At 36.8% G+C, this 25,934-nt stretch overlaps 1 protein-coding gene across 1 annotated transcript in view; it reads left to right on the top strand.

The window, feature by feature from the left end:
* Nucleotides 1–25,934, top strand: part of LOC306880186 (sec1 family domain-containing protein 2-like) — a 128,937-nt gene that overhangs the window by 87,507 nt on the left and 15,496 nt on the right. The window contains 1 exon segment of the mRNA XM_079433522.1: nt 21,522–21,667. Within this exon segment, the coding sequence (XP_079289648.1) occupies nt 21,522–21,667 (146 nt within the window).

Raw genomic sequence — 25,934 nt, forward strand, 5'->3', positions numbered from 1 at the left:
TTTGTTTTCTATTAAATATTACGGAGTTGGAAAAAAAATGTAATCGATGAGATCTAATTTTCTTGATCATGTGACATCTTGGATAAATTCTCCTGGATATTCTGTATTTCAGACTGACTTATGTCAGTTTTTTAGTGAAGTTAAAAGTGAATATGGATTCATGTTGTCTTTTAAATACTAATATGGATACATGTTCATTTGGTGTTTAGTAATGGATATGACTAATCCATATGGTAATATATTCACACACACTCGCTGTAACACTCAAGCTCAAGGGTCCATCTCATGTGGACTGAGGGTTTGTGTGTGGTTTGGTTTGGCAGCAAAGCAGAATTTCATGCTGGATCATTGGTGAAATAACTGTAAGTCATGCCAGAGTCTCATCCTACAGAACAGCCCTGTGAAATACTGATGACAGCTCACTAAATACACTTCATGTCTTACTCCAGAACACACACACACACTTATCTAAATTAGGAATATATATGTGTTTTATTGTATATAATATTATTTTATTATAGCCTACACTTTTATTTTTAGTACCACTTTATATAAAAACAAAAAAATATTGAATTTATTCATGAATAATTTTTCTGCCCTGTATGTCCTAACAGGGAGGTTTTGTCAGCTTCAGCTCACTTCTGGAGACAATTTTGTCCTCTAAACTAAATAAACACAAACACGCAGAGCCCTTGCTCTTGTTCATATATCATTTGAGCTAGCAGATGTCATCGTGGCATACACATTCATATGCAGACATATCGATTATGAAAACTCAAGTGCGGTTCAAGTTTCACTCATGAACATTACGCTCCGAGCCAAGCCAGAGGTTTCAGCCTCAGATCACATTACACACACTCACTTCACTGCCCTCATCGGCTAATTAGTACATCATGTCTGATTAAACACGTACACTCACTTTACTGATGTGTGCTGCTGTGATGTCTTGAAATAGGTCAACAGTGTGCCAACTCAAGTTTCAGACTTTGTTTTCAGTCATTAAACTCAAAACTAACATTCTCCCATTCTTTTTGCTGTTGTTCTAGAACAAAATGATTCCGTGCATAGATCCTCATCTGTGTTTGGTGGGTTTTATATAGCTCAGCCTGAGTGTTTTTGTCTGCTTGACAAGTTTAGGCTATTGTGGATAAGGGTTCAGTTCAGTGATACAGAACAAGAGCCAGAAATACTTCAGATGAATATAAACTGATCTTTAGTAAGAGAATGTACTAAAACATTTCCATTAAGAATGCATTCATATTAAAATTGTGGCTGATATCGATAAGCCAATAATTAAATTCATGGGATAGCAAAAACTGAAAAAAGATTAACAATATTAAAATTATATACAGCTTTGTCAACTTAAAATTTAAATGAACTAAAATCAATTCACTTATATAAAAAACATTAATTCTTAGATTTGCTAAAGATTATGTTTAACAGTGTTATTAAATAATTTGAAGTCAGCATTAGGTAAAGAAAATGGCAGTCTTGATGTTAAAATTGGGGAAACTCCATAAACCTTCAAAGAGCTACGAGGTTGTTATTCAATATGCCTTTTGCTGAAGACCAGTCCACATTATTTCAGCTTATTTTTTAAATAATTGTGATTAACAGTAAAACTACTGGTGGAAAACTACATTACCCATGATCTTACATAGAAATCTCCACTGATCAGAGACCTGTGAAAAGCAAATTGTGCCAAAAGAACTTTTGGTCCCACTTTATATTAGGTGGCCTTAACTACTATGTACTTACATTTAAATTAATCATTTGGTACAATGCACTTATTGTGTACATACATGTTTTTACATTGTACTTATGTTTAAAAAAAAAACTATATGTAATTACATCTGTAATTCATTTCTGTAATTACATTTATAATTACACTGTTGACCCATCACTTACACCTTAACCCACCCTTAAACCTACCCAGACCACCAAACCTGTCCCTAACCTTACCCGTATCCCACCTCAATAGCAGCAGACATGTTTTGCAATACAATATGAGCACAATAAGTACATTGTACTAATTTTTGATGTAAGTACATAGTAGTTAAGGCCACCTAATATAAAGTGTGACCGAACTTTTTAGCACCCATCCACTCCCACTGCATGAAGCACTGCTTCATGAAGTATAACTTTAAATCAGTTACTTTATATTTTTCTGTCATTCGCAATGCTTCATGGGATTGTAGTTCTTTCTCTCATTAAATCTGTTAAGTACACGTTCTTGTATCTTTGTCTTTTTGTCCGCTTTTTAAATACTTTTTTGCTTCAGTTTGCATGTTTGGTAGCTGGTTGCTTTGGTTCATAGCTTCTAACTAACTAATGAAGAATAATGGGAAAAATACTTAAAGGCACTTCAGTACAGTCTCAGTAAAGCATGTCACATTGCAGTAGTCTGCTGTATCTCCCACAATATGCCACTCAAAACTGGCCAGCAAAATGGAGGACTGTGTAATACAAATTGCGCTATTTTAGGCATTCTGCACATTACTTGATTTGCATAATTCCATTATTGAATCTGATGCTAAAATAAAAGCACAATCAATTGCTTTCAATCAGAGTCAGTTCCCTTCTCGGCGTCAGATGTGTCATTTCTCACACTTTCTTCAGTTAAATAAACACCAACATGTATCTCAAAGTGTGAGAACAATGTAACAAAGTTTGTTTGTGTTGAAATCAAGACAGAAAGTATTGTGAAATAGCACAACAGAGCATTTTCTCAGGCTTTCCCAGTGTTTCATGGGACAACTCTCATGATAAGAAGGGACAAGTTTGCAAGCGAGAGATGATGGGAAGAAAGGAAGGATGGATGGAGGTATGGAGGGAGAAACAGAGGAAATCGAGAAGGAGAGGGAATACGTCTAGAGAGGCACATCTGGGCTGCATAGTGCTGGTGCTTTTTTCTTGCCTCTTTTGTGTTATAAAAAGAGAGAAGTTGGACGAAGCGAGACTGACGCTAATCTCCCAGAGGAAAATTAAATAAAACAGCCAAGTTTTACTACAGAGTGTGTGTGTGTGTGTGTGTGTTTGTGTGTGTGTGTGGGTGGGTGTGTGTGTGGGTGTGTGTGTGGGTGGGTGGGTGGATGTGGGTGGGTGTGTGCTGCTGGCTTATATTGCATATTATTGTGGGGGTGGACAGAATGAAGCTTACCATTAGTCGGACCCACCCGATTCTTGAGGACGCAGTGTCCCCTTGTGGTTTAATAAAACCTCATGGACACATTCCCGTGAAGTCACTATCCCACACTGTCCTTGAATGTCAAGTTGGTGTTCTCATATACTTTTATTTGTGTACTTTATTGCATGTGCATGCATTTATTTGTGCATGACCTAGTCACTTACATTTCTTGTCTCTTTATGTTTAGAGTTGGAGTTTTCAAGTAGTTCTACATATAAATGGTCAAGTGTTAGTTTTACAGTTGCATGTTCACTGTACCAGTTTTAACCAGCAGGAGGAAGTGAATGTTAAAACAGTTTTTCTTCCTGTAGAAATGTCTGTAGAAAAAATGAAAAAATAAAAATCAGATGTGGAATTGGGCCAGAATCTAATAAGCTTTGTTGTGTGTGTGTGTGTGTGTGTGTGTGTGTGTGTGTGTGCGTGCGTTTTTGTGACAAATGAGGACATAAATTTGTGTAATGACACAGGTATGACATAGGTATTACAAGGTGAATTGTGACTTATGAGGACATTGCCCCATGTCCCCACTTTTCAAAACTTTTATAAATCATACAGAGTGAGATTTTTGGGGGGAAAGTAGAAATGCAGTTTCCTGTGAGGGCTAAGTTTAGGTGTGGGTTGGTGTAGGGCAAAAGCACATACAGTTTGTACAGTATAAAAACCATTACGCCTATGGGATGTCCCCACTTTTCACAAAAACAAACGTGTGTGTGTGTGTGTGTGTGCCGAATGCATCAGTAAGAAAAAGCTGACAACTACAATCATGTTTTGCCCCATATTGCTTAATTTTACAGCAAATTTAATTTATGGAGTTACATTTAAGCTGTTTAACTTCTAGTTTGTGAAGAACAAAAAAAAATTACACTGAACAATTTACAAAAAAAAACAAAAGGAGGAAGAAATAAGAAACAATGCATATACACCCCAAAGCATTTCTGCTTCACTTTCACTTTGTGCATGTTTTTGTGTGTTTTTACATGCATGTTGAGAACAGATAGGATTGAATAAGAAATAACTGCAGATGGATGGCTGAATGGACACAGAAAAGGAGAGCTCTCTAGTTATGAAACAGGGTGAAACAAGACAGGATGTCATAAACATGTCTTTCAGGGTTTGTCTTAGTGGATGCTGAAGTGTGTTCATTGTGGACTTCAACACCCATTTCTCTGACACTCACTCTTACAGTGTGTGTGTGCACGTGCGGAGAAATGCTAGTTGTGCACCAGAACCATGTGTTTGTTTTTCAGAGTTGTAATGGGAATGCCAGGTGTCATTTAACCCAGAGGGAGAAGGAGCATTTCCCCCTAAACACACACACACACAGATTTATGCAGTGCACACAAACGCACAGCAGTTACCTCTTCATTCTTGATACCTAATCGCTTCACAGCAGGCTGCACAGAAAACTTCACTTAAGAAGACTCAAGTTCTTCTCATGCTGTTGAAAATATCAATACATATAACAACACTCACTCTGAAGAGACAAGAAGTGACAAAAGATGTACATTTCTAATTAGTAATTAATTTCCTTTATATTTAAGCAAATATTAATCCAGGCTACCACTACGGCATTTATTTGTTAATTACTATATATATATATATATATGTGTGTGTGTGTGTGTGTGTGTGTGTGTGTGTATGTATATAATAAAGTTTTGACGTATTGTCAAGTATGGTGACCCATACTCGAAATTGGTGCTCTGCGTTTAACCCATCCAAGTGCACACACACAGCAGTGAGTAGTGAACAAATGCACACACACACACACACACACACACACACACACCGTGAACACACACCCGGAGCAGTGGGCAGCCATGCTGCAGCGCCCGGGGAGCAATTGGGGGTTCGGTGCCTTGCTCAAGGGCACCTCAGTCGTGGTATTGAGGGTGGAGAGAGCGCTGGACATTCCCTCCCCCCACCTACAATTCCTGCCGGCCGGGGGCTCGAACTCGCAACCTTTCGATTACGAGTCCGACTCGCTAACCATTAGGCCACGACTTCCCCCTAATATTTAATATTTAATAATAATAATATAATAATAATAATAATAATAATATTTATTATAATAATATATAATATAATAATAATAATATTTAATATTTAATAATAATACAATAATAATAATAATAATAATAATATTTAATAATATTTCTATATAAATAAATACATATATAGTACTTGATAAATTCATTGGAAAATGTAAATAAATATTCTGGTGTTATCTTGGCTCTTTTGTGGAGTTGAATAAGACACTAGTTGTATTTCTGAAGACTGAAGCCAGAGGGCAGTGTTTCATAGTTTATTATAGTGGATGCCCAACAGACTAAAATTAAGTGATCAATCACAGTACCTTTCATTCTCTCTTCATCACACAATGGGTTCTTTATTCCTGATTATTCTTTACACATAGTGATATGTAGATATTTCCAAATCTATCTGCTCTGACAATATCTTTGAATTTTGTGTGTCATAAAAACAGCTTTGTGTAAAAAAGAACGATCAGTGCAGTTTGAGTTGATGGCCACTAGTTCTGAATAGCTTGTTTTCTTGTATGGTCGTTTGTTCCTGTACGTTTTAGTTTGATTACTTATTTCCTGTGTTTCATTTGTGTCATTGTTTGGTCTATTTACATTCCTTTACCTTATGTTTCTGGGTCTTGAGAGATAGTTGAGTGTGTGTTTGTTGTGTTCAGAAGTGAAACGCCTTGATTTATTGTTTTGTTTCTCTTTTTGCCTTTCTTCCTGAATTTTGAGTCCTATTAATACATTTTACAGTCTAGTCAGAGGTTTTCTTCTAAGACAATGAAAGGTGACTCACAAGTTCATTCAGAAAAAGATTTGCAAACTTATTATGAATCATCATCAAACCACTGTTTACTCCTTTTTTTTTTCTTTTTTTTTTTTTTTGCTGTTGTATTTTCTGATGTGTTTGTAAAGAAATGTGCATATAGGACTAATGTTGTCAAAACAAAGACAAATCCCAGTTACCATAGTCACCCATTCTTTTACTGAGGAAAAATGAGAAAAGTCAGAAATGAGTACTTTCTGAGTCACAGATAATAGGAATTGTGAAATGTGAATATGTGTACAAACATGTTAGACCAAGTGTCACACTGCTTAGGCTAACAAGCAATTTCGTATTAAACAATGTTACTGATTTCTTAATAATGTATGTTTTCCCAGCATGCACAACAGCATGAATTAACACTAAGGGTACTGTGGTATTTAGTTTTATTGTTTAGAGACTTGAATTAGCTGAATTCAGGGCTTATTCAGTATTTTCTCTAATAGGGGGCGATAGAGCTACAGGACATTAAAATGAGGTAAAAATACCTCAAGTTCTTGGAATTAATCAGGGAAAAAACAGCTCAAATAGTGTACAAATACTTCGACTTTTTTATTTTGTCATCTGACAAAATCATAATGTTCTTTAGGTTGCGATAAACTATAAACTGAAATATGCTAAAAATCCTCACTCAAGTCCTAAACCTTTCATAGCCATAGTAGGATCTCAGTTTCAAACTCTGGGCTTTCTGTGTATTTAAACCTTAGCTAAAAGGGGTTTCACTAAGCCTCTAATCAAGAAAGTGTTTGTGTGTGGCCCTGATTAATATTTATTGTGTCATATTCTTATGAGACTAGATATCAATGTAGATAATTGCCACTTTCATGGTAAGTCGCACTGGCAACTAAGCAGCTGTTGGAAAGATAAATATTAATGTACATGGAATGGGCTACAGCGGGTCCAATCTTTGTTAATGTAATATAATTAACTCATACATATGCCACTCGCTCACTTCATTTAAATCATTGGTCTCAAACTCAATTCCTGGAGGGCCACAGCTCTGCACAGTTTAGGTCCAACCCTAATCAACCACACCTGGTCCAGCTAATCAAGGTCTTTGAGACTTCCTAGAAACTTCCAAGCAGGTGTGAGTTGGAGCTGGTTGGAGCTAAATTGTGCAGAGCTGTGGCCCTCCAGGAATTGAGTTTGAGACCTCAGATTTAAACAGACATGCTCACTCTATTTACATGACTGTTAGATGAGTGTATTTACCCTGAATATTGCAACAGCTCTTTTGAATCATAATTTCCAATGAATTTTCTTTTGTATTTATTGTTCTTCCACACACTCGCAAACAGTTCATTGTGATTCTGTGAAAATGTCACTGACCTGCAGGCCCATTAAGATGATAAAATGACCTTGAGATGCTCCACATGTAAATGATAACAGTTTCTGTGGAACTACTGTGAACAGAGCCGCTGTGAGACTTCCGGTATTTTGCCGGTTAGTCGATGCGAGCAAAATGAAGTTGATGATTTTTAAAAATCGACGAATCGTGACAGCCCTAATGGAGACCATACAATTTCTTAAAAATATGACATTTATATTCGTAACGCATTGTTCCATTTTGATGATAAAGCTGTGGAATTACTCATTTCCTAAGAGATTTCTCTTGCAGTCCTGTGAAGTTGGTTTTGTGGTAGATCTTAAAGGAAGAAGCTAAATTAAAACGCAGGTCATAGTATTAATTTATAAACTGTGATTTTTTTTATTTATGTTTTCATATAAAATTAAAATTTTAAAGAATGAAATACAATATTGATGACAATTAATCCACACAACCTTTTTGTAATTCAGATCTTCAAATGTTGTTTATGCATGTGTTTTAGTGTTATTTATATAGTTTTTATTATTTTGATTAAGCTATTATTCTTTATTTTTTATTTTCAGTTTCCATTTTAACTTCAGTGTATTTGTTGATTTTTAAATACTTTTTATTGTTTTTATATTTTGATTTAATATTTATTACTTTACTACTGTTTTAGTTTTAATGTTTTAACTTAACCTTATTTCATTTAAGTTAGTTGCCAAGGCAACAAGTTTTTATATTATTCATATTTATATTTTATTATAATAAATTATATAAAATCATTTTATTTCAGGATAACCATAGCACTGATCTATTTCCGCATTCTTACATGCAGTGTACGAAAATCTGGTACATTTTACAGTTTTCATGCATTTGTCAGGCTTTTTATCCCAAGCAACTGCTATTGCTTTCAAGGTAGATATTTTATAAATACATGCATTTCTTGGAATCAAATCCATGACCTCTGTGTTGTTCAAGCTAGTGTTTTGAACACAGCAGCATAAATAAGGTTTGTGCCTTTAAACCCTTTACTAATGTCATTGCCACTGTGTAATGCTCTATGAGATATTGAACCCACACACAGCATCCTGCTTGTAGAGGACTGATGGCACATACTGAGCATCTTTATTCGCTGAGAACAGTGATATGGATTGTGTTAGCGCTCATGCCTTCCGCTTTAGTCATACGCAGGATAAAGGGGCAGAGATGGAAAGCTGGTTTGTGATTGTGTGTGTGTGTGTGTGTGTGTGTGTGTGTGTGTGTGTGTGTGTGTGTGTGTGTGTGGTTTGTGTAGCAGCTGCATAGCGTGAGCTACCATAATTGAGGCTCATTGCTAAAAATACTATGCACTGCCTTCAATCTATACTTCCTATCAAACGTGATCACCTTGAAAGAATACAACTGCTGCTATCACATATTCACATCGCACGCAACTCTGCATGGAGGAAACAAACCATCTGAAGCATGTGGAGAACTGGCAGCCAAGGCAATCTAGCAGCATGTTGGAACCAATTGGACTGATTGTTTGGTGTGTGTTTATGTTTTCAAGACAGAGAGATTGTGTATTATTGGGGGCCAAGAACTGAATGTGCGTAGGCATCTGTTGTGTTAGTTTTCTTGTTCTTAGGAGTCTAGGCAGTCCGAGGAACCATATGGTCAGGCTTAACGAGTGTGCAGCAAGTCTGAACATCAATCTGACCATCTTTAGTATCTCCCACTGGAACCCTCTAGTGCCATCATATGATCAAATTTGGCTTTTTGTCATCATGTAACATCTGGCCTACATAGTTAAGTCTCCTATTTCCTTGGCTCATGCCAAACTCAACAAAATCAATTTCAACACAGTTTGGTTGTTTTAATATGGAGCTTATAATATGACAAAACAATTTGAAAATTGTTTAAATGAAAATTCTGTCATTAATTACTCACCCTCATGTCGTCCAAACCCATAAGACCTACGTTCATCTTCGGAACACAAATAAAGATATTTTTGATTAAATCTGAGAGCTTTCTGACCCTCCATAGAGATCAACAGAACTGACACGTTCAGGGCCCAGAAAGGTATTAAGGACATCGATAAAATAGTCCGTGTGACATCAATGGTTTGCACAGAAGAGAAGAAATTGTTAAATAAAGTCATTATTTTTGTGGGTGAGTAATTAATGATACTTTCCCTAACACTATAGTAATTGGCATGTCAGAAAGAAATGTATTTATTTTTTAAATGATTTGCCGCTGAAAGTAGGCTACTTCAGCAGTTTAATATAAAGAAATGAAAAATAGGCTAAACAGTTGCTATTTAGACTTTTAAATAATTTGGTCCAAAGTCAGGAGCCTTAAAGAGTCTCTTTTGATGAAGTCCAATGATACCATTTGCGCCTGTCTGCAGTTAAATTTGGACACACATTACTGTATCTCACCGACATTTTGGTGTGTTGAAACAAAAGTAGGTAATATCACTGATAGCATTGACATTTAGTGGACAAAACACTACAAAATATACTCATTCTACAGTTTTAATCTGTTTTGATCATCCCCAAATTTTAGTCATGAAATACAGCAGGCAAAAATACGTTTTTCCTATTCAAAACAATTTTCCTGTGACATGCCAAGAAAACTGACTCTGAAAATGCCAATCATGCTGTCACAGATCTGCCAGGCTCTGCCACAAGCCAATCACAGCGCACGCCCTCACCCGATTACTGATCATACTCACCTGCACATCATTATGTCACTCATCACCTCTACCATCAAAGACACACACCGCCAAGCATTCAATGTCCGGTCTTGTTAATCGAAAGAGGACTGCTATCGCTGTCTCAGCTATAGTCTTGCTACTTACCTCCGTGTTACTTACCTGCAGAACTACCTTCCCGTGTGTGTACTCCTAGGCTTTCCAGCCTGTCTGCTTCTTTGCTTCTCCCGAGTCAGCTCCCTGTTTGCGGTGTGTGTCTCCTCCGGTTCACCGCTCTGCCTGCAAGAAGATACGCAAGTTATTCCTCCAGTTTATCCATCAAGACTTCCAAGATCGCCATTTGCCTGACATCTCACTCCATTGCTCACCTGTTGACAAATAAAACCTCATTCATTAACCCATCTCTCTGTCTCCGTCCTACTTCTGTAACACATGCCACTCAAGAAAGGTTTTATTGTCAACACTTTGGTTCTCACCAAATTTGGCTAAGATATTAAGACATGCCTGAAAAAACACTACAGGTCCTTCTCAAAAAATTAGCATATTGTGATAAAGTTCATTATTTTCTGTAATGTACTGATAAACATTAGACTTTCATATATTTTAGATTCATTACAACACAATTGAAGTAGTTCAAGCCTTTTATTGTTTTAATATTGATGATTTTGGCATACAGCTCATGAAAACCCAAAATTCCTATCTCAAAAAATTAGCATATCATGAAAAGGTTCTCTAAACGAGCTATTAACCTAATCATCTGAATCAACTAATTAACTCTAAACACCTGCAAAAGATTCCTGAGGCTTTTAAAAACTCCCAGCCTGGTTCATTACTCAAAACCGCAATCATGGGTAAGACTGCCGACCTGACTGCTGTCCAGAAGGCCATCATTGACACCCTCAAGCAAGAGGGTAAGACACAGAAAGAAATTTCTGAACGAATAGGCTGTTCCCAGAGTGCTGTATCAAGGCACCTCAGTGGGAAGTCTGTGGGAAGGAAAAAGTGTGGCAGAAAACGCAGCACAACGAGAAGAGGTGACCGGACCCTGAGGAAGATTGTGGAGAAGGACCGATTCCAGACCTTGGGGGACCTGCAGAAGCAGTGGACTGAGTCTGGAGTAGAAACATCCAGAGCCACCGTGTACAGGCGTGTGCAGGAAATGGGCTACAGGTGCCGCATTCCCCAGGTCAAGCCACTTTTGAACCAGAAACAGCGGCAGAAGCGCCTGACCTGGGCTACAGAGAAGCAGCACTGGACTGTTGCTCAGTGGTCCAAAGTACTTTTTTCGGATGAAAGCAAATTTTGCATGTCATTCGGAAATCAAGGTGCCAGAGTCTGGAGGAAGACTGGGGAGAGGGAAATGCCAAAATGCCTGAAGTCCAGTGTCAAGTACCCACAGTCAGTGATGCTGGTGTTGGTCCACTGTGTTTTATCAAGGGCAGGGTCAATGCAGCTAGCTATCAGGAGATTTTGGAGCACTTCATGCTTCCATCTGCTGAAAAGCTTTATGGAGATGAAGATTTCATTTTTCAGCATGACCTGGCACCTGCTCACAGTGCCAAAACCACTGGTAAATGGTTTACTGACCATGGTATTACTGTGCTCAATTGGCCTGCCAACTCTCCTGACCTGAACCCCATAGAGAATCTGTGGGATATTGTGAAGAGAAAGTTGAGAGACGCAAGACCCAACACTCTGGATGAGCTTAAGGCCGCTATCGAAGCATCCTGGGCCTCCATAACACCTCAGCAGTGCCACAGGCTGATTGTCTCCATGCCACGCCGCATTGAAGCAGTCATTTCTGCAAAAGGATTCCCGACCAAGTATTGAGTGCATAACTGAACATAATTATTTGAAGGTTGACTTTTTTTGTATTAAAAACACTTTTCTTTTATTGGTCGGATGAAATATGCTAATTTTTTGAGATAGGAATTTTGGGTTTTCATGAGCTGTATGCCAAAATCATCAATATTAAAACAATAAAAGGCTTGAACTACTTCAGTTGTGTTGTAATGAATCTAAAATATATGAAAGTCTAATGTTTATCAGTACATTACAGAAAATAATGAACTTTATCACAATATGCTAATTTTTTGAAAAGGACCTGTATGTCTCTCAAGTGCATACCTTGTTCTGCTTGACAAGAGGTATACATGTCTGTTGTGCCACACACTAAACCTAAATTCATGCCTCTGTTTTTGCACCTCTTGACGTTGCCTCATGCAGACTACAATGTCGGTCAAGCTCAGGGCCTATAGTGCTTTTAGCGGTTGGCCCGTGTAATTGTTTGCAGCTTTATGGTTATGATGGATTTGTGCTTCAAGATCTTCTGATATTCACAGGCACTAGGATGTTTCTAAGTTCAGTCTTCAAAAAAACAACAACAATAACTTAAGACTTATTCAGGTCATCTGTATGTATTTTTCTTAAGTCGAATGAAACACTTGTCCTACATCTTGACCCAAATTCAGAACAGTATGTTACATAGTATATACTTCATAAACTTGAATATACTTGTGCATTTAGGCTCTATTTTCTATAAAGTGTCCATGTATATGGTAAATAAGCATATAGGCAGGTCTTTGTGATCGTGTGTGTGGATACATCAACTATGTCATTGTCTTGGTGTGTTAGCTCTTACTCTTAAATGGACGGGCTCTCCACATACTAGTTCACATACAGTAGACCTGGGCTAATATAAGCAATGCTTTTTTCTTTGGCTCTCTTTTCATATTTTTAATCAGTTTAAAACTTAAAATGTGGGATTTGAACAAAAAAAGCTGTAAATAATCCGTTAACGTACAAACTCATACACGCTCAGAGTCTTTGATTTCTAAATGAAACATCCTTTATACATGCCTTATGTTACACACACATAAACTACAGTGGTAGATCATATACTGTAACTCTTGTTCTTCTTCCTCTTTGTTTTTTGTTCTCTCTCCCTTACTTATTCTCTCTCTTTCTCTCTCATCCAGCCATGATTTAAAAGGATTATTATGAGTCTCGCATCAGGGCCAAGCGGTTATGGTTTAAAGGATTAGAGTAGCGGAAGTAAAGAGGGTTGAAGTGTTCCTGCCGGAATTCTCCTCTTTCCTCGATAACAGTTTAGCTTCAGAGATCAACATCAATTTCTTGCCTTTATCCTTTGTTCTGGATCTCGAGACCTTTCAGATTTATGCAAAGGTGAACTTAGGTCTTGACCTTGTCCTGAACTTTGGGATCATTAAAGAATCCTGGAAAAAATATATATTGCAGATTCCACAAATATATTAAGCAGCACAACTAATTTTAACATTAATAATAAGAAATAATTCTTCCAAATCAGCATACCATGAGAACTTGAAGACTGGATTAATGGCTGCTTCGTAAAGACTTACACGTTGCATAAGCTGTGCATACCTTAATATTATTTGTTTTAGATACTGTCAGTACATTCATATTATGCATTTCAATGCATATACAAACAGACAATATTGTTTCATAGTCTTGACTGCAACTGGTGTTGTGGCCTTGAAAGACCTGCCTTGTGTTTTGTTCTTTGGTAAAGTTTTGATCTCACTTATAATCTTGAGCTGTATGGACTGTATGGCTTGTACAGATAAGATCAGTCGAGTTGGATCCATGGGTGCCAAGAAGGCTGTGATTCATTTTCCGTTTAGCCGTTTGGGTGATTGAACAGATGGTGGTGCGGCCACAGACTCCTGGAGCTCAGCCCATTGACGACAATACAGATAATTGTGGACCAAGAGAGGATTTCAAGAATGTTAATCTTTTCCAGGTTTAATAGCCCAGTTTTATTACGGAGTTCATCCTTACCTCAGTCATATGTGTATACAGGTAGATCCCCAAATATAGTCTCAGTCTTTAAGGGAAAAGCAATAAGTGGCTGCGGGTTGCCCAATTAGATCTAGTCAAGGTTCAGGGAGCAGGTGAAATTGTAAGGAAACCACACCTTTGGGTAATCACACTTCTCCAGCACTGCTTTCCATTAAGCAATTCAGGGCAGGTACAAAATGTTTTTTACTTTTTCTATTGTACAGAAGCATAAACACATTTAACACTGTCCACGCTTACTGATGCTCAAGAAATATATATCCTCTATGTTATTGAGTTTAATTATATATTTTATGTTTATTGTGACTTTGGGACTCGCCTGGTCATATAGCTCAGTTACTTGGTCAATAAACTATTTTTTAATTGTAATTTTCCCAGTCTCCTCTCAGTCTCCAAAGCTTGAGATTTGGTCCTGCTTCCCACTTATAGAACTCCTCCAGGGAGAAACTATGGAAAACCTCCCAAAACAGGACCCTTGGTGCTGGTGAAGTGTAAAGCATGGAATGTCAGAATATTGTTTGCTGCTTCTGGAATGCTGAATGTGAGCCAGCTCTGCTGTTGATTATTTGAAGGTGTTGAAGACTCCTCAAACTGCTGACAGAGCTGGTTGAATAATATAAGGTTGCTGCCAACCTGATGGAATGCCGATGACATTATTTTTGGCATCTCTCAAACTATAATGATTTTTGAAGTGTTTTCTGAGGACATGAGATGCAGGAGGATCTCTCCAAATCTCTAAAGAGCACTTTGTAATTTGTATGATGAGGAAGTTTAGCAGTTTTTAAAAAGTCAAGTGTCACTTTTCATTGACTAGATGCCTCATTTTCATTTACAAAACTTTTTCTCTCTTTCTCCCTCACATAGTTTCTACAGCAATTTCTTCTTTCTTAAACACATGAGTGTGTATCTGAATAGCATTACTGAGTTATATAATGTTCTGTTAGAGATTAGCTGCAAGAATGCTGGGCTGAGAGAGTGGAAGTAAGACTCAGCATCAGTCTGTTACAATGACAATGTGTGGCATTTTTCTGTCATTTAAACAATGAGCCAGGTTTAGATTAGTCTTGTGTTTTCCACTGGATCTTGATAAGGGGATCAGTGGATAAATGTGGAATTTTTGTTTCAGATTTCAAACATTATAATCTCTCATATCTTTAATTCTCATGGCTTTCAACAGCTTGGGTACTCTGTCCATGAACCATGAACCATGCTATTTATGGTATGTATCATGGTATTTTTGCACACCATGTACATTCCCACGGTAAATGAATATGGTGATCATACACTAAGGTAGATATCAAAGCACCATGGCATTACCATGACATCATGTTTCAGCAGAATCTTTGACACAGAGTTTGATGCAATTAAAAACTGTGTTCTATGGAATATGACAAGAACTACTGTGTAGTTTAAATTGCAAGCAATGTATGAATGTGTGTATGTTTTTTTTTTTTTTTTTTTAATTTTCAAAAATCGTGTTTTTTATTATGTCATCATGTTTTTATTATGTTAGTTAGCTGTATTTTTTTTTTGGGGGGGGGGGGGTTTGATTTTTTTTGTTTTTTTACCTAATCACAATAACCCAACTGCAATATGACTAAGATTAATTAGAATGCACAATGAAAAAACATGATTTTTGAAAATTGTTAAAAACAAGAGTTATCTGTTTTTGCAAATGAACTCTTTGTATGTTTTAGCAAATTAGCAGTGTAGTCTTATTCCTGACCAGATGACTCACAAGAACTGGCTCATTTAGTAGGTCACAAACATTCAGCATGATTAGTGTAGCCCGATTCCCAAACACATGATTCTTATTAGCCCGTTCTTTTAGTAAATCAAAAACACACAATATAGTCAGATTTTTTTATTCTTTTAATGAATTGTTCAAAAAGAAATTAATCTTTGAATCCATTTTGAATTAATCATACAATTTTTGGGGGGCAGTTGTGGCCTAATGGATATAGAGTCGGACTTGTAACCCAAAGTGTTAACCAGTTACAACCAGAATAACCAGCGTTTTCTCCACCTTCAATACCACAACAGAGGTGAGACCTTGAGCAAGGCACCGAACCCCCAACTGCTCATTGGCTGCCCACTGCTCCAGGTGTGTGTTCACGGTGTGTGTTCACTTGGATGGGTTAAATGCAGAGCACAAATTTCGAGTATGGGTCACCATACTTGGTCACACGTCACTTCACTTAACTTAACAGTCTACTAATCTGACGAATACTTCACCAAAATGAATTTGTGACTTTTACTGACCTGCAAGTTATCTTTATTTTCCGTGATGTCAAATTGAATTGTATCAGTATCATTACTGACTGATTGGCAGATTGTCAAACTTTTTTATATTGTTTAAGTATTTTTAATGGAGTTAATGGAATAATTACAGAAATTTTATAAAATATTTCTCAAAGAGTGTTCACCTCAGCATACTTGTCATTGAGTTTCTACACTGACCACTGCATTCTTACTCTCACTTTCTTACAGTGCTGTGTTTGAGTTCCACTTGGAATATGCAAGAGCATTTTTAGGTCTGAGCCAGAATTCCGTTGCGGATTAACATTATACAGAGATGTTCTTCTTTTGTTCCCAGGCCAAGAAGGCAGTGCTTTGATTCACAGACTCATATTCACAACGTATGAATGCCCACACACTCTTCATCACCTTATTAGTACTATTACTAAATCAAGCATTGCTATTAATAGTACCAGAGACTGAATTCCTCTAAAAGAGGCCCGAGACTGAAGCTGGTGTATGTGAGGGGATCACAGAGGACTTGAATGGAGAAAAAGGAAGTGTATTAAGATGTCTACATTCCGTTGAGGATGGAACCATTTTCAGTTGTTAGGGAGATGGCTCTCTTTAGTCCAGTTTAGTAGACTTTACTGCATTCAGGAGATGATGTTATTGTCTGTGGGTGGAATGAAGTAAAGGAATGTTCTTTTGTTCTGTCAGACTCTTTCAACCTGCATTGATTACAGAGTTTATTATTCACCATTGTGCTATTTGAGTAGCACAATTTGTGTTGTCCCTCAGCTGATACAAAGTTAGCTGATAAGGAGGCCATCTTTCTGTCCCCCAGAATGATTTTGTTAGTGTAGAATGTCTGTAAGCCATTTTTGGAAATTGTCATGTGTTCTTATTTTTTTGTATTTTAGGAGATTGGTCACAGAATCGCTCATTGTTTGCTTTCCAGGAATTTGTATCTGCCGTTTTCCATGGCTGAACTACGGTCACAAGGTTGCATTTGGTCACAAATAACAGACACTTTCCAGATTCCACATTATTAAGGGCTGATGCTTTGTAATGTAATGGAAGAAGCAACTGATAATTACAATTGTGATGTACATCTTAGTGAAACAGATTATCGAAATCAGAAATACAATTTTGAAGCCATTTTAGTAAAGCAGCATGGGTGCTACAAATACTTTTGTTCAGTGATGTTACCCCTTTAACAACAAACTCCAGTAAGCACATATTGGTGTGCAGTTTTTCAGTAGAGTGAGTTCTGTGAAGGTGACTAACCTTGTTCACCTCTGTCTCATTAGATCTCATTAAGAGTGTACAAGGCCACATTTTACTCAGATTAATTTGACAGTGGGCTTATTTCAGTCACATGCTCACCTTTTGTTCTCTGTTGTGTCTGGTATCTTTCTAATCAACTGTACTCTTTCTGGGAGTCATGTAACCTGTTGTTGACAGACACACAAAAGAAGATCTAGGGTGTTTTTTTGGATGTTTATGAAGTTAATCTTCTGTTCTCCTCTTTGCTATATAGATCAGTATAAATCTATATAGCAAATCTGTTACGCACACACTGTCTGTATTTCAAAGGAAAGGGCTTGCGTGAGAGGAGAATGTGGGGGATATGCACACGTGTATGTGTGTGACTCCTGTCTGTTCTCACACCAGCAACTGGCTGGCTCTCAGGATTTGGTGTTATGATCACCATTACCATCTAAACCGCAGCCAACACCCCATCGCACGACTGCACTGTTTCTCTTGGCACATGGTCAAACCGTCTGTGGCTACATAAAAACACACACACATTACACATGAACTGAACTGCCTGCTGCAGATCTCTTGCAGTTTCTTAGTCAGGGACAACTGTTGATGGAAGGATATGCTTGTGTGGAGATATATTTATTTGCATTATACCCTATATTTGTGATTATTAGTTATTGAACTTTTTAAATCTTCATTGTAGTGAGTCAGGTATGCAGATAAAATGTAAAAAAGTAATACAGTAAATAGTGACTTCATTTCTCATACTTTTGACTTTTGATATCTCAGTGTGTCTTTATATCTCCTGATATGATTTGTTTCAGTAAATTGACTGAAAGTAACAAATGATCTTTTCCATACAGTTTTTCCTCCCAAACAGTTTTCACTGTAATTACTGGCTGAGTGTAGCACCTACACCTCTGCGCTATTTTTATTAACAATATCCTTGATCATTTTAGTCTGTTCATAACAGTTTGAGCATGGCTTGTTTTGTGAACATGTCACAGTGTGATTCAGACTTAGCAAAGAGACACTTACTGAATGATAAAGCAGTTATTTTGGACTTGAATATGCAACTTGCGCGAAGTGCTGTATCTCATTGCACATGTGAATAGGACATTTACATAGTGGTCTTTAAGGCACAGCAGCAAAAAAATTTAATTTAGCCTAAATTAAATGTTAAAGGGACACTCCACCCCAAAATGAAAATTTGGTCACTAATCACTTACCCCCATGTCGTTCCAAACCCGTAAAAGCTTCTTTCATCTTCAGAACACAATTTAAGATATTTTAGATGAAAACCGGGAGGCTTGAGCAGAGCATAACGCAAGCAAGCCTTAGATGACGCACAATGTAAACGCCATGATCTGCTAACGTCTACATGTCTAGGTGTACGCTGGCCTCGACGTCAGCAGGTCACAGCGTTTACATTGTGTGTCATCTGAGGCGTACTTGCATCATGCTCTGCTAGTGAACTCATGAAATAATGAACTCAAGTCGATATTTTGTTACTTATAAAATACTTGCGCTACATACAGTAAATAATTTCAACAGTTCTAAAATCAATATTGAATTTGAAATCTAAATTTACCGCCTAAAGAAAAAATTTAATGCAGCGGCTTTAACCCTCCGCGCGCCGGCTCATTCACTTTCAGATTTTCCTGATTCACAGAGAAACCTTAAATGCTCAGATACATATAAGACTAAAATCAATAGAATCTAAAAAGCTTGAAGTGTCTACTTTTAAATTCAACGAATTCAAATCAGAAACTAATATTTCTGATTATGTAATCCCTATGAAAGTTAAGCGAGGTACAGTCTTTCCCGTATCTGAAAGCTTGAAGTTTCTACTTTTAAATGAACGAATTCAAATCGAAAACGAATATTCCTGATTATGTAATCCGTATGAAACTGAGGTCCAGTCTTTCCCGTATCTGAGCTCATTATATGCAGTCACCTGCACGCAAACACCCTCACCTAGATATAAAAAATAAAAAATAAAAATAGATGAAAAAAAAAATCAAGATTCATCTAATTTTCATCATTTTTGAAAGAAGACCTGTTATGAGGAATTTACCTCATAATAACAGCATGATTTGACACATGGCTTTATTAAGCAGAGAAGATAAGTTCTGTAATTTATTCTTACCTACGTTAGTTAACGTGTTATTTTTACATAAACCTGTATGAATTTTACTAGTTGGGCTTTTCCTGAACATCTTGCCAAACTGAAATGTATTGTTTAACTTTTAAGCTTTTTTGTTATTCAGATATTGTGCAGAGTATTTCTATTTGTTAACCAAAGAAGGTAAAAAATTTTATAAAAATTAAGTATTACAGTTGTTTTAAAGCTAAAAGGCTAAACTATTCTATGTTTGACTCAAATTGAAAGAATAAAGAGTTTAATTTCTATTAAGGTTTATAGGGATTTTAAGATGTAGCCTAATTAGCTATTTTAATAATTAATAATAATTTTAATCAATTACTTATTGAGTAACTAAGTTACTTTTCAGACAGAGTAATTAGTAATTTAAATACAATATTGATTATGTAATTAGTAACTGTAATTAATTACTTTTTGAAAGTAACACTGGATGGGACCCCCCCCCCCCCCCCCCCCCAAGAGTGAAGTAAGATTATACATTTAATTAAACCCGTGTCTGTGGCACATTAGTTCACAAATACACTGAGGCTGAATATAGCACCATAAAACCCAAGCCATTTTGAATAATTTAAATCAAACTATGATCCAATAGTCAATATCATATGTTGCATTTCAGCTGTGATTTTTTTTTTGGGTGGGGGGTGGGGGGGTGGGTATGTACATTAGCTATAGGATTGACATTGGTAGATATCCATCTCGTCAAAATGCGCCTGAGTTGGTGCATCTGAAAATAAAGCCTTTTTCATCCTGTAGTCTTACGTAAGTGTACTGCTCCGCTCTAGCCATGCGTCTGCGGGTCCAAAGGGGTTGAACTGGCAGAGCTGAATGTCTTATTTCTCAGGTGTGAGATTGTTTAGATCTGTTTGAAGGATGGGTGGCTCTTGCATTCTACAGCTGGCTCAGGACTGTGTGCCTGCCTCACCCACCCATGTTGCTGTTCCATTTGTCTTCTCTGAGTCTCTCTTCGCTTTCAGCACCATCAGTGCTGCTGGAATGACAACAAAGTTTGTTTTTGTTGAACACTTTTGTTCACGCTTTCTTCCCTAAATGAAACTGAGACGTTCTCTCTCTCTTTCGCAGTCTCTCGCGCTCTCATTCCATAGCATCTGAGTTTAGTGAGTGCATATTAAATTTTGATTAACTCATGCAGGAGCTGTTGCCTTACAATGAAAAGAGCTTTTGTCCTCTGATTCCCTTTCAGCAATACAACTCAATATAATATAGAGCCCACAGTACATAAATGATTGTATGCAATATATTATGTTAGTGTATTAGTTTAAAATATAATTTATCACAATTTTCAGTATTATATAGAAACACAAACATGTACACTACCATGCAAAATTTTGAGGTTGGTAATACTTCTCATATTACTGCATTTATTGAATTAAAAATGAAAAAACTCTTATTAAACTACAATTTAAAATAACTCTTTTCTATTTTTATATAATTTTAAAATCTAATTTATTTCTGTGATTGCAAAGCTGTATGTTCAGCAGCCATTATTCCAGTCTTCAGTGTCACATGATCCTTCAGAAATCATTCTATTATGCTGATTTGCTGCTCAAGAAACATTTATTATTATTATCAATGCTGAAAACAGTTGTGCTGCTTAATATTTGTGTGGAAACTGTGATGCATTTTACTTTCAGATTATTTGATGAATAGAACATTCAAAAGAACAGCATTTATTTGAAACCATCTCTTGTAACATTAGAAATGTCCTTACTGTCATTTTTAATCAATTTAATGTGTTTCTGTTGAAGCATTTTTTTAAATGTATTTATTTCTTCTGTTCTGACCCAAATATTATCTTTACTGAGTTTGATTCTGCCTTGGAATTCCAAAACAAGAGTTGTACCATTTTGCAAACAACATACATCTCTGCATGTGAAGAAAGCCAGAAAGAGAGATTATTCCATGAACATTAATGTAATGTTAAGACACTCATCTGTCTCTGTATGTGTTTCTGTAGGAGTCTCAGGCCCTGAGGAGTTGACTGTGGAGCTTGCTCACTCTGCCCTGGAGAACATGTTTGAGACACTGAGGGGAGTTAGTCATGCCCGAGACCACCTGAAGAACTTCAGCTCTGTGTACACTCCCGGTGATGGAGCACACCAGGTCAGCGACCCTTAAGTGACATGCAATTTACATTTCTCAAACATGCATTGCCACATATTAACGTTTAACTGGCCTCCCTAAAACAGAAAGGTAAATAAATTCATCCAAACCAATTCTCTGATATCCTCCCTGTTCTTATTTTGTTCAGCTTAAGTTTAGTTTAGTGTATGTATGTGTGTATATATATATATATACATATATATACATATATATATATATATATATTATATATATATATATATATATACATATATATATATATATATACATATATATATATATATATATATATATATATATATATATATATATATATATATATATATATATATATATATGGTTATGTATGTATTTTCTTATCAAAGATACAGAGCTGGGTAAAGTTGTAGATATTCTGAGTGTGTTCTGTACTAATGTTTTTATATAAAAAAATCAAGTTGGCTTTGGCATGTAAATAAAAAAGGAGCTGATTGTAAATTCTTACAGCTTCCACTGGCTACAAAGTTATCAGAAAACACAACATAATAAGTGGTTTAAGTTGAATTGTGTAAATGATAATCTGATTTTGCTAATTTAAGTGAAGTGAATGATTCAAATGAAAGAACATCTTCTAAAGAAAACATCTATCGCAATTTGTAATGTCTGCTAACTTCTACCTTCTTGGAAAAAGTTACCAGAATGCAGACATTTTTCTCAGAACTCTATTTGGCAACACATATGTGGAATACTTCTCACCTTAACAAACCTATGTTCAAACCTTCTCACCTTAACAAATCATCATGTTTTATTGAGAGACAGTGACTGGTTAGCCTTATGTATGCTGCTATGTAAGATCACAAATACACATGGTAAAATGGCTAAATAATTCCATGTTCAAAATGACATTTTTAATAAGTAATGAATGTACAGTGTCACATATGTTTTTTTTTAAGTTAATAGTTTGTTTTGGACCATGTGATTACCTAAAGAATACAGAACATAGATATTGTAATAATTATCTGTCCTGTTTCTTGATAAATAGTGTCTATCATGCTTTTAGCTGACAGTATTCATGCAGGACCTGTGACAGACTGTTTGTCACTGTCTTTGACTACTAGAAGCTGGAGTGCGTCACAGCCTTTTAACCATACTGTATGACTGAACTGAACATCCACTCTTGTACCTCTAAGAGTGTTTCATACACTCTTGTGTGCATTTGTGTGACAGACATGGAAAGAGAAAGAGCCAAACTGAGGGACAGAGGAGAAAAGAGCTGATTATATAACACATTATGTCTTCTTTTCCCAACCAGAGAGCACTTGCAATCCAGTCATTCAAAGATGTGCTCTTCTGTTTCAGTAGTTTTTAGTGGATTTATCCATTAGTGTTGGGGAGTAATTAGCTGGAAGTAGTGATGCTTGTAACTCATTACTTTTTTGTAAAGAAACCCTCAATGTCCACTATACACAACCTGACAGCAGCTCACCTGTCTTAAAGATAGTGCTGCTTTTCTGTAATATGCTTTTCAGTTGCAGTATATTACTGTGTATTGCTGTTTTTAGTGTTATATTGTAGTACAAGTAGATTTACAGCAATGCAAACTAAGATGATTATGAGCCTCACAAAGCCATGGCAGCCTATCTCCACTGGATAAGTCGTTGCTCTACATCCTTTTCCCTGGCATTCCGTTACCAGGTCGGCATACCGTGACTTGTTCTGCTCATACACTTCCTGAACTGCATCCTCCCAGGGCACTGTCAGTTCCACTAGCACCACCCGCTTGCTCATCTCGGACTACGCCACGAGGTGGTTTGTGCGATAGAAGCGGGGAACTAAAGCCACCTGTGCAAGTCTACTGGTAATGACCAGTCCCTTCAACTAGCCATGACCTGCTGTTACAAATTGGTCAGGCCAACTCTTAAGGCTCTGATGCCTCTTGTTTGCCATCACCCTTGCTCGTTCTGTGTATTCTGCCAGCTTCCTTAGCACCTGGTCATGACACCACCTGTAGTGGACTTGAGCCAAAGCAGTTTTGCACCCACACAGAATGTGGTGGAGTGTTCCCTGAGCCGCTTCACACGAGCCGCAGATTTCTAAAGCTCCAAACCACCGTGCCAGGTTAACTGGGCTAGGAAGTGTGTCGTAAGTTGCTCTAATAATTAAACTTAACCTGGCTTAGGGAATTCTCCAAAGGTTGCTCGCTCCAGCTGACTGACCTTGGCAAGAAGTCGTCCCTCTTCGTCCACTGGCCTTGTTGGCCTTGGTCACAAGAAATCTTTCCTTTTCTAATCACATCACTTCTGTGACCACTAAATTTTTCTGCTTCTTTGTCGATGCCTTTGACCAGAACTTGCATGGTTCACCCCAGCCGAGACCCTGTCTTCCCTGCTGGGTTTTTCCAACCAACTCTTAGTGCTTCAGGACGGCGATGGTGTAGTCAATGCATTCCTCTGCCTTCTACTTCCTACCGGTCTGAACCTTGGCACCAGCATTTAGAACAAAAATGGTCACTCGATTGTTTGAGCTCAAACACCAGCCTGGTCTTCTCCAGGCTGTACCCAAGTGAGATGCTCTTTAGTGGGATCTTTCAGCTGAGCTGTGACTGTAGTTGCCTTATGCTTGTCTGTGAGCTCAGCTGGGTACTTTCTGCCCAGACTTCTTATTGGTTGCTCAGAGAGCACTGGAATTCTTCCCCTGCCACTTAGAAAGAGATCTTGGAAAGTGTGTATCCACTTGCCTGCCCTTGCAGATTGAGAGACTGCAAGATTTGGCCGTCTTGATTCTCAACCCAGCACAGCTCAGCAGCTCTTCCAGCCTCTGTCTGAAGCAGGATTGTGTTAAATTATATTTAAAATTTGAAAATATAAAACACATTTTAAATATATTACAATAGAAAACAGTTCATTTAAATAATGATATTTCACAATATTACTTTTTTATGTATTTTTGATAAAATAAATGCAGCCTTGGTAAGCATCACAGATTTCTTTAAAAAATAAATAAATACATTAAAAAAGTGCTTCACAAGTTGAGCTGCTTTAAATTATCACAAGCCTGTAACTTTGCAAGCTACAGTTTCACTGACTGTTGTTGATGGATTTTTCATTAAATTGCATTTTAGTTCTAGTCAAAATACTGTCTTTTGAAGTTTGTTAGTTTTAGTCCAGCTTCAAAACAGACTTAATCATATTGGCCATGTTGATCTGTAGAGTTTAATCCACTCTGTTCCTCGAGTTGTTTTTCACAGATGGTGTGTTATGAAACCGTGAGCCGTTCATGATGGAGATTGAATAACGCATCCTCATTGATCACCAGTGGACTGCATCTAATTTATGTATTATCTCTTTTGTTTTTGGCAATGCAAGAACATATTGTCCTAGTATTTTGCCATCAAAAATCTTTTTTTTATTTGTTATCTTGATTTTGCATTAGAAATACATCAACAAATCACTCTACTCTGCTAGAATGAGTTCCCAGGAGAAACACAGTTGGGAAGAAAAGTTGTTTGCCAGCGGTAGGCCTCAGATTACTTCTTTAGATATGCTTCAATGACTTTGAACTTAGATAAATGATAACTTAAGGATGTAAAGTGTCATTGACACTGGAAAAATGTTAAATAAATGGAGCACAGAAAATATGTACTAAGTGCTGGCAGAGAAATGTTTTGGTCACCATTTAAATCTGTGTGTGTATGCATCAAGTTGTTGTAGAAAAAAATTTATTGTTTCTCAATCTCTTTCACCCTCTCTCTCCTGAGTAGTTCACTGTCGGTCTTCTCTAACATACACTAAAAAACTCTCCAACGCTGCATTTATTTGATCAAAAATGCAGTAAAGACAGCAATACTGTGAAACATTATTACAATTTAACAGCTGTTTGCTCTATAAAATATTTTCAGCAGCCATTACTCCAGTCTTCAGTGTCACATGATGCTTCAGAAATAATTCAGTCATCTCATTTGAAACATTTCTTATTATTATCAATGTTGAAAACAGTTGTGCAGCTTAATATTTTTGTGGAAACCATAATACATTTGTCAGGATTATTTGATGAATAGAAAGTTCAAATGAACAGCATTTATTTGAACTCTTTAGTAACATTATAAATTTCTTTACTGTCACTTTTGATCAATTTAAGAAATCCTTGCTGAATTAAAGTCTTATTTCTTTAAATAAAAACCTTACTGACCCAAGACTTATAAATAAAATAAAATGAATTAATTAAATAAAAATAAAATAAAATATAAAGAAAAAGGTAATGGTCTCAACTACTCCTTTTATCATTTTAG

This window comes from Barbus barbus (genome assembly GCF_936440315.1).
Source record: "Barbus barbus genome assembly, chromosome: 14".
Lineage (NCBI taxonomy): Eukaryota > Metazoa > Chordata > Actinopteri > Cypriniformes > Cyprinidae > Barbus > Barbus barbus.